The sequence below is a fragment of the Anolis sagrei genome, chromosome 4, assembly GCF_037176765.1.
Source record: "Anolis sagrei isolate rAnoSag1 chromosome 4, rAnoSag1.mat, whole genome shotgun sequence".
Classification (NCBI taxonomy): domain Eukaryota; kingdom Metazoa; phylum Chordata; class Lepidosauria; order Squamata; family Dactyloidae; genus Anolis; species Anolis sagrei.
In genome coordinates this window covers 164,759,344-164,768,528 of record NC_090024.1, presented here as the reverse complement: position 1 = coordinate 164,768,528, position 9,185 = coordinate 164,759,344, and the positions used below count along the sequence as shown (strand labels likewise).

The following is a 9,185-nucleotide window of genomic DNA, read 5'->3' as shown; positions in this document are numbered from 1 at the left end:
AGGGAGGGGAGAAGGGCAAGAGAAATAGAGAGGGAAAATGAGGGAAGGGGAGAGAAAGAAAAATGAGAGAAAGGGAAAGAGGGAGGGAGAAAGAAAAACAGGTGGGAATGAGGAAGAAAAAGAAAAGGGAGAGAAAGAGGGAGAGAGGGGGAATGAGAGAGAGAAAGGGAGAGAGAAAAGGAGGGAGGGGAGAGGGGCAAGAGAAATAGAGAGGGAAAAGGAGGGAAGGGGGAGAGAAAGAAAAGAGAGAAAGGTAAAGAGGGATGGAGAAATAAAGAGAAACAGGAGGGAATGAGGAAGAAAGAAAGAGGGGATGAAAGAGGGGGGAGAGGGAGGAAAGAGAGAAAAAGAGAGAGATAAAGGAGGGATGGGAGAGGGGTAAGAGAAATAGAGAGGGAAAATGAGGTTAGGGGAGAGAGAAAGAAAAATGAGAGAAGGGGGAAGAGGCATGTAGAAAGAAAGGAAAAAAGAGGGGGAAAGAAAGAAAAGGGAAAGAGAGAGAAAATGAGGGAAGGGGAAAAGACCAGAGAAATAAGGGAGGGAAAAGGAGGGAAGGGGAGAGAGAAAGAAAAGAGAAAGGGAAAGAGGGAAGGAGAAAGAAACAGGAGGGGATGAGGAAGAAAGAAAGAGGGAGAGAAAGAGAGGGAAAGGAGGGAGTGAGAGAAAAGGGAAAGAGAGAGAAAAGGAGGGAGGGACAAGAGAAATAGAGAGGGAAAATGAGGTTGGGGGAGAGAGAAAGAAAAATGAGAAAAGGGGAAAGAGGGATGGAGAAAGAGAGGGAAAAGGAGGAGGAAGGAGAGGAAAGGGAAAAAGAGAAAAAAGGAGGGAAGGGGGAAAGGCCAGAGAAATAAGGGAGGGAAAAAGAGGGAATGGGAGAGAGAAAGAAAAGAGAGAAAGGGAAACAGGGAGGGAGAAAAAACAGGAGGGAATGAGGAAGAAAGAAAGAAAAAGGGAGAGAAAGAGAGGGAGTGAGAGAAACTGAGAGAAAGAGGAAGAGAGAGAAACAAAAGAGGGGGGAGTGAGAAAGAAAAAAGTGAGTGAAAGAGAGGGGGAGAGAGAAAGAGAAAAAAGAGAGAGGGGGAGAACCATCCACAACTCTCTCTCTCTCTCTTTCAATAAGCCCCGCCCCTCCGAACGCTTTCCTCCAATCAGCGGCGGCGGAGGCGGCCGGGGAAAGTGACTGAGCCCGTTCTCCCAGCCGAAGGGAGCCGAGGACACGATACGCAGGACGGGCGAGGGGAAAGGGTTGCGGGGGGGGGGGGGGTGTCAAGCGGAGCGCGGTGGCTCATTTGCATGGCCCAATCGGGTGTCCGCATGCAAACGAGCCGCGCGGCGATTGGCTGCGGGGTTGGCAGGATAACTCCAGCCCGGGGAGCCCTTTGTCCCTCAGACCGGCTTTGGGCTCCGGAGGGAGAGGCGGCCTCTCTGGCTTGGTGGCAAGTGGCGCGAGGCTGCAACATGACTCTGGAAGAGCTGGCGGGGGAGCACCAAGCACTGGGAAGGTACTTCAAGGAAAGGGAGTTCTGGGAAGGGAAGGAGAAGCAGGACTTTTTAGAGCTCTCTCTCTCTCTCAAAGGTTGCATTCTGCCTTGTCTTCTGCAAAAGTGCCTGAAGGGGAGAAATACAGTGTGGGGTGTAGGGCAGAAAAGAGAACGGGGTGGCATATATAATAATAATAATAATAATAATAACTACATTATATTGTGATGATTCGTGCAATTTCCTTTTGAATTTCCTCCTGACAAGATCAATCCTCCTCACAACAACCCATGGATTGCTGAAGTTACTGACAGATCCTTATTGATCTGCAAAGTATTAGGATTTTCCCCCCAAATTGCATTGCACTAAATTGCATCCTCCCCCATTCAGCACCATTGCATTGCACAATGCAATAGTGCTGCGTGAGGGGGGATGCAATTTAGATGTTTTTTCAATGTGAGGGGCAGGAAAGTCAGGGATTTTTGTGGGATTTCCCCCCTCTTGACAGGATCATTCCCTTCAAAAGTCATACCTGGCTAAGCCCCAATTTACTAACAGCTCCTTATTTATCTGCAAAGTGTTAGGATTGCTTCAAAGGTCCTCAGGATGCAATTTAGATGTTGTTTTTTCAGTGTGAGGGGCAGAAAACTCAGGATGTGGAAGATTTTTGGGATTTTTTCCCCTTTTGGCATGATCATTCCCTTCCAAAGCCATACCTGGCTAAGCCCCAAGTGACTAACAGCTCCTTATTTATCTGCAAAGTGTTAGGATTGCTTCAAAAGCTCCTCTTTTATTAAAAAAAAAGCCCTCCTTGCATTGCACCACCTTTGCTGACACTTAAAAGGAACCCATTTCCCATAAAGTGTTGGGCTGTCTCTTGCCTGTCTCTCCACGTGAGAAGATCAAGGACTGCGGTTTCTCCAGAGACGCTGCTTCTTCCCTTTGGATTAATGGCATTTTTTTAAAAAAGTCTATGTTTTGCATGTCTGGGATGGGCTGGAGGTCAGCTTGAAGGCCAGGACGGCGGCGTATGGGTTTTTTTTTCCTTTGTGGTGTAACTTCTTTTTTTGGCTGACTTTTTTTTCTCCCTCCTTCTTTTTTGGGGACTTTTCCGTCAGCATGGAGAAAGTAGGAGACGCCTTGGAAGAAGTCCTAAGCAAAGCCCTGACTCAGAGAACCATCACAGTCGGCGTGTATGAGGCAGCCAAGCTGCTCAATGTGTAAGTGACCCTCTGTTGCCTGATTGATTGATTGATTGACAGTAATGACAATGTGTTGTTGAAGCTTTCATATCCGGATTGCTGTGAGTTTTCCGGGCTGTATGGCCATGTTCCAGAAGCATTCTCTCCTGACATTGCACCCACATCTATGGCAGTTCTTTCTCCCACCCTGGACATTCCACAGATATATAGACCTCTGAGGATAACTGTCATAGATGTGGGTGAAACATCAGGAGAGAATGCTTCTGTGACATGGCCATACAGCCTGGAAAACTCACATCACATGATGATGATAAGGATCAGGTCATCCCACTTATATTCAGCTTCTGGGATTGTTGGTATATCTCTTATTTTATTTATGTTTATCCCACCTTTCTCCTGATACATGGAGTCTACTTTTGCTTTCCACTTAAGTTGGATATTTCGTTTATATGGGCCAAATAGAAAAAAAATCCAGAGATCTCTAGTTAAGTGGTCATAACCACACCAATGTTTGGTCATCAAGTCTGTGTGTGTGAATTTGTTTATGGACAATTTTTCAGAAGAATTCCTGCAGAGTTGCGTTAAGTTTTCCAGGCTGTTGTTGCAGAAGCATTCTCTCCTGACATTTCACCCACATCTATGGCAGACACCTCAGAGGTTGTGAGGGTGGGAGAAAGAACTCTAGTCTGCTTGAGGCAAGTGTGAATGTTGCAATTGGCCACCCTGATTAGCATTGAGTGGCTTTGCAGCTTCCCAACACCTCCCAACAAAGGATTCCCCCAGACAGCAACCAGCCAGTATTTAAAGCTGCAAGGCCATTCAATGCTAATCAGGGTGGCCAACTGCAACATTCACACTTGCATTAAGCAGAAAAGAGTTCTTTCTCCCACCCTGGACATCACACAGATATATAAACCTCATTTTCCTAATTTCCAACAGACCTCACAAGCTCTGAGGATGCCTGCCATAGATGTGGGTGAAATGTCAGGAGAGAATGCTTCTGTAACATGGCCAGAAAAAACTCACAGCAACCCAGTGATTCCAGCCATTAAATCCTTCGGCAACACAGAGTTAATGCAGTTTGACACCATTTTTAACTCCTGTGGCCCAATGCTATGGAATCATAGGAATTATAGTTTTACAAGGTCTTTATCCTTCTGTGGCAAAGAGTGCTGTTGTCTCGTCAAACTACAACTCCCGGCATCCCATTGCATTCAGCCATGGCAGATAAAGTGATGTCAAACTGCATTAGTTTGCCAGTGCAGCTACACCCCCCCTGTCTCTCTTTGACTCGCAATGCAAGCCTGGCAATGGGATTGGCACTTTTGAAAATGTGGCTTTTTTCTTAGTGCTCAAACATAATCAGATCCTCTTTTGAATAATAATAATAATAATAATAATAATAATAATAATCCTCACTGGATTCCACTTTGAAGCAAACCAACAACCATTTCCCATTGACTATGGGTTGTGTCTTTGTGCGAGCCCATGTGAGAACTGGGTTGTTGTAAGTTTTTCAGGCTGTATGGCCATGTTCCAGAAGCATTATCTCCTGACGTTTCACCTGCATCTATGGTAGGCACACTCAGAGGTTGTAAGGTGTGACCTCTGGGGATGCCTGCCATAGATGCAGGTGAAACATCAGGAGAGAATGCTTCTGGAACATGGCCATACAGCCCAAAAAAACTTACAGCAACCCAGTGATTGCAGCCATGAAAGCCTTTGACAATCCCATGTGAGAAGATCAAACATACAAAAGAACAATGTAATTGGATATTTGGAGCAGGGCAGCAGTAAGCATATGTTTGTAGCCTGTCCGGTGACTCCGGTTCCTGTTTTGTCTCTCTTCTGACACTGTAGAATAGCATTCTTGTTGGTGAGTCGGTGGGTGACTAACGTCGTCTGTATTGTTTCATCCCTGCAGGGATCCAGATAATGTGGTGCTTTGTCTGCTGGCAGCGGATGAGGAAGACAATCAGGATGTTGCTTTGCAAATCCATTTCACCCTGATCCAAGCTTTCTGCTGTGAGAATGACATCAACATACTCCGAGTGAGCAACCCTAGTCGCCTGGCAGAGCTCCTGCTCTTGGGGGCAGGCGGAGGAGGGGGCGAGCCGCCTGCGGATTTGCACTGCGTGCTTGTCACCGTAAGTGCTGCGTTTTGTTCCCAGTCGGGGCGTCAACGCTGCCAGGCCAGCCTGACCTCACAGTTGCCACATACACAGCCTTCTGATTTTCCACTTTATGCTCAGTTGTTGCAGCATTTTATTTGGCATTTAGTTCAACCTCTTCTTTAGTTCACTTTTTCCTCTATGACAGGCGTGTGCAAACTTTGGCCCTTTGGGTGTTTTGGACTTCAGTTCCCACAATTCCTAACAGCCGGTAGGCTGTTAGGAATTGTGGGAGCTGAAGTCCAAAATACCCAAAGGGCCAAAGTTTGCTCACGCCTGCTCTATGCAAATCATATGGCATTTCTTGCTTTCCTTATAGGGATTTTCAGAGGAAGGACAAGTTTAAACATGTTCCATGTTGACAACAGGAGACTCCTGCGCCGTGAGTCACCTTTCTACAGTGACTCCCTGCCTATATTAGCCTTTCCTTGTTACTAATTGGCTCAGAGGTCATTATCCAATGCCTCAGTTGAAAGCTGTTACGAAAAAGACAGGTCAGCGTTACTCAATGCTGATCTGACATGAGGTTGCATGGCATTTGTGCCTAGTTGAATTGTTAACCATTGCCTAGCAAATAATAGGTTTCTAATGTAACCCTTTTGCATTGGTTTTTGTTTGAAAGCCAAGTTTCTTAAAATGTAATTAGAAAAGGAATTTACTTGTTATTTGAGTGTTATTTTTTGGACAAAATAGAACTCTGAAAATGACTTCAAAACTAAAATAACCTGATCCAGCAAACTTTCATATATACTTTGTTGTTTCCAGCGAGACATAAAAACTCCCATTTTGTCTCCAAAAACATATGTTGCCTTCACACTGGCAAGCATTTACTTGCCTGTGCATGCTGATAAATTATGTTGTTGTCATTTTGTGTTTATTTCTTGGTAGTTTGAATGCTTCTTTCATTTTATCTGCTTTATATCAAAACAAGGGAATCACACTTTGTTGGTTTTACTGTTTAGTATTTTTCCAAAGCCATATTGTAGATAATTTCCTGATACAGTTTTGAGTAATCCAAAGCAAAAGGTTTGCAGATCCATTCTTGTACATGAGTTGAATAATACTTTGAACTGCAGCCTTTTGTCTTCTACTTGCAAAGAAGAAAAAGTTAACTCTTAAATAGTCTGTGGAGTATATTATAAATATAGTCTGCAGAATATATGCTGCCCTCTTGATCAGGGCAAGGTGCAGTCTTCCATCTGTTGAATTACAACTCTCATCAGTGTTTGCCAACATAACAAAACATGAGGAGTACTGGGGTTACCGTCCTGAGCATTCATAGAGCAGAGCTGAATTTACTCCTTAATACAGGTGGTGCAGCAGGTTAAACCACCGAGCTGCTGAACTTGCTGACCGAAAGGTTGGCAGTTTGAATACGGGGAAAGGGGTGAGCTCCCACTGTTAGCCCCAGCTTCTGCCAACCTAGCAATTCAAAAACATGCATATTTATTTATTGTTTACAATATTTCTATCCCGCCTTTCTCGAACCCAAAGGTGACTCAAGGCCGCTTACAACCCGGCACTAATTTGATACCATAACAATCTACAATCTACAATTAAAAACATTTAAAAGAAACATTATAAAATCCATACAAAAAGCATTAAAACATATAAATGGTTTAATGGAAATGTGAGTAGATAGGTAACGCTCTGGCGGTCATGTTTGTCACATGACCTTGGAGGTGTCTACGGACAACGCCAACTCTTCAGCTTAGAAATTGAGATGAGCACCCCCCCCCCCCCCCCGTGTCAGACACGACTGGTCTTAATATCAAGGGGAAATCTTTACTTTTACTACAGGATTGCTGTCTTAAGTCATTTTGTAGCATTTACAAATAGACTCATTTCTTGTTAGCAGCCTTTTATTGTATTTTATGCTGACACATCTTTCTTCCCTCTCCCCACAGAACCCACATGCTTCTCAGTGGAAGGATCCAGCCCTAAGTCAACTGATCTGCTTTTGCCGGGAAAGCCGCTATATGGACCAGTGGGTCCCCGTGATCAACCTTCCTGAACGGTGACAGCGCGTGAACGAAACTGAATATGGGGGAAAATGCACTGAAGTTTCAAAATACTTTAGTAGTTTGCTCAGGAAGTAATGTCCCAGCCTGACAGAAGGATTACAGGAACTGATGTCAAGTGGGTAGGTTGAGGTTGAACTGCACACTGTGTGAAACTGAAGGACATTTGACTTTGCTTGTGGAAGAGGATGGACCGGAAGCGGAGGAAGTCATCAGAAGTCACTGGAGGAAGTCGGAGTTCTGCTGCAAGACGGTTGTGAAAGCGACGCGGCAGAGTTCCTTTCAGAACACACGCACCATGCTTTGTTGGAGTTGTGAAACAGCAACCTTTTGATTTCCATTTTCGAATACCTTTCACTCGCAAGAAGTGCTTAAATGGTTTCATTCTTCTCGAAACTGTTTTTTGTTTCCAATATGGTGATTTCTTAAGTTTTTATTCTAAGAAATACTAAGTTATTTTACAACATTGAGGAAAGATTTATTTATGCTAGAGATTTGGAAGAGCATCCTACTTGCACCGCTGGCATTCAAATGTTTGAACTGCAACCTTTTAATAAATTGTTTGAAATTGGACTGTGTTCGATGAAATAAAAATCTAAAAGGCGTGCAAGAGTCAGTGTTTTTTACTCTTGTGATGGACAATAAAGTTGGCTCATAACAAATAACAGGATCCTTGTAACATGATGGGTCTTTCTAGAAGAAGCTGGATGGGGGTGATCCTGCAACTTCCATACATCCCTAAAAGCTGAGTTTTGAGGGCTTGAAATATTTTCAGGAATTGGTTTTCAAGTGACATAGAAGGCTGCAGAGGAGAGAGAAGCAAGCGCTGCTGTGGTGCCAGATATTTGTCAATATCTGCAAGCGCAAGTTTGTGCTGATCTAGGGCATTGCTACTAGAAGTCTGCTAGTCTGAGTAGAGAGAGCCCCTAATGTGTTGATTATTGTGTAATATGTCTGGAAGTTCTTTAAAGCATTGTGAAATCCCATGTAATGGAATGGCTGAAGGCTGAAATCTGAGTTCCCAGGGCCCCCTGGTGGCGCAGCGGGTTAAACCACTGAGCTGCTGAACTTGCTGACCGAAAGGTCGGTGGTTTGAATCCGGAGATCCGGGTCAGTTCCTGCTGTTAGTCAAGCTCCTGCAAATCTAGCAGTTCAAAAACATGCAAATGTGAGTAAATCAATAGGTACCGCTTTGGCAGGAAGGTCATGCTTACCACATGACCTTGGAGGAGTCTATGGACAATGCCGGCTCTTCGGCTTAGAAATGGAGATGAGCACCACCCCCCAAAGTTGGACATGACTAGACTTGATGTTAGGGAAACCTTTACCTTTTTATTAGTTCCCAAAAGAAAGCCAACTTGGATGTTGGACTGGAACTCTGGGAACCAGGACATGGATCTCTGCTCAGCCATAGAAATCCACTGAATGGCCTTGGATAAGTTACACTGTCTCAGCTTACAGGAACGTCTTCTGAATCAATCTTGCCAAGAACACCCTAGATGGTAAAAATTGGAACCGACTTAAAGAAACAGCAAAAACGAATTCACTGTTCACAAAAAGTTATAACTGTATAGTTGTTGTGTACCTTCAAGTCATTTCTGTCATGGCAATCCCAAGGTGAACCTGTTATGGGGTGTTTTTTTGCAAGATATTTTCAGAGAGGGTTGCTGTTGGTGCTGAAGCTTATCTCATTCCAACAATGCCCTGCCATATTGTCCAACTGTGTACTTGCCCTTAATGTGGGTTAATGTGACACCAGTACCACTTTGAAGAAAGAATTGTGTTTAAATACATAAATCTTGACATGGCAACAAGCTGTGAAGGACCAATAGTCCCATTTTAGTGAGCAACTGAAAGTTTGGTAAGCAACCTCCTGCTTTGTGTCAATATAAGTCATACTTGAGTTGTTTCCTTTCTCAATCCAATTCATGGCTGGGGAGCTTCAAACCCATACCAAGGCCTGTGCGATGATGTCCTTCAAAATTGTTTCCAAAATTGAAAGTAATCCAGACAAAAGTATGCCACTTTTTATTGTGTCAGAAGCAAATTGAGAATATTCTGCAAGTTGTTTATGGTGTGAGAGAATTGGCTGTCTGCAGAGACGTTGCCCAGGGGACACCTGGATGTGTTACCATCCTGTGGGAGGCTTCTCTCATGTCCCAGCATGGGAAGCTGGGACTGACAAGCAGGAGCTCACCCTGTCTCACAGATTTGAATTGCTGACCTTCAGATATACAGATCAGCAGTTTAACTGGCACAAGGGTTTCACCCATTGCAGCACCACGGCTCCCCACTAAAACAAATAGATTGTT

At 44.3% G+C, this 9,185-nt stretch overlaps 1 protein-coding gene across 1 annotated transcript; it reads left to right on the top strand.

The window, feature by feature from the left end:
- The first annotated feature begins 1,274 nt into the window (after window positions 1-1,274).
- GADD45A (growth arrest and DNA damage inducible alpha) lies at window positions 1,275-7,478 on the top strand. The gene is made up of 4 exons (XM_060773706.2): window positions 1,275-1,502; window positions 2,598-2,699; window positions 4,606-4,828; window positions 6,760-7,478. Exons 1-4 carry the CDS (start codon window positions 1,294-1,296, stop codon window positions 6,871-6,873), a joined length of 648 nt encoding a protein of 215 aa, XP_060629689.2. The 5' UTR covers window positions 1,275-1,293; the 3' UTR covers window positions 6,874-7,478.
- Window positions 7,479-9,185: the final 1,707 nt, after the last annotated feature.

Bases quoted from the DNA above. Each gene is read 5' to 3' on its own strand.
- GADD45A (XM_060773706.2), top strand. From the start codon at position 1,294: ATGGCCCAATCGGGTGTCCGCATGCAAACGAGCCGCGCGGCGATTGGC. The intron at 1,503-2,597 runs GTACTTCAAGGA...CTTTTCCGTCAG, and splicing joins GAGCACCAAGCACTGGGAAG to CATGGAGAAAGTAGGAGACG. The intron at 4,829-6,759 runs GTAAGTGCTGCG...CTCTCCCCACAG, and splicing joins TGCACTGCGTGCTTGTCACC to AACCCACATGCTTCTCAGTG.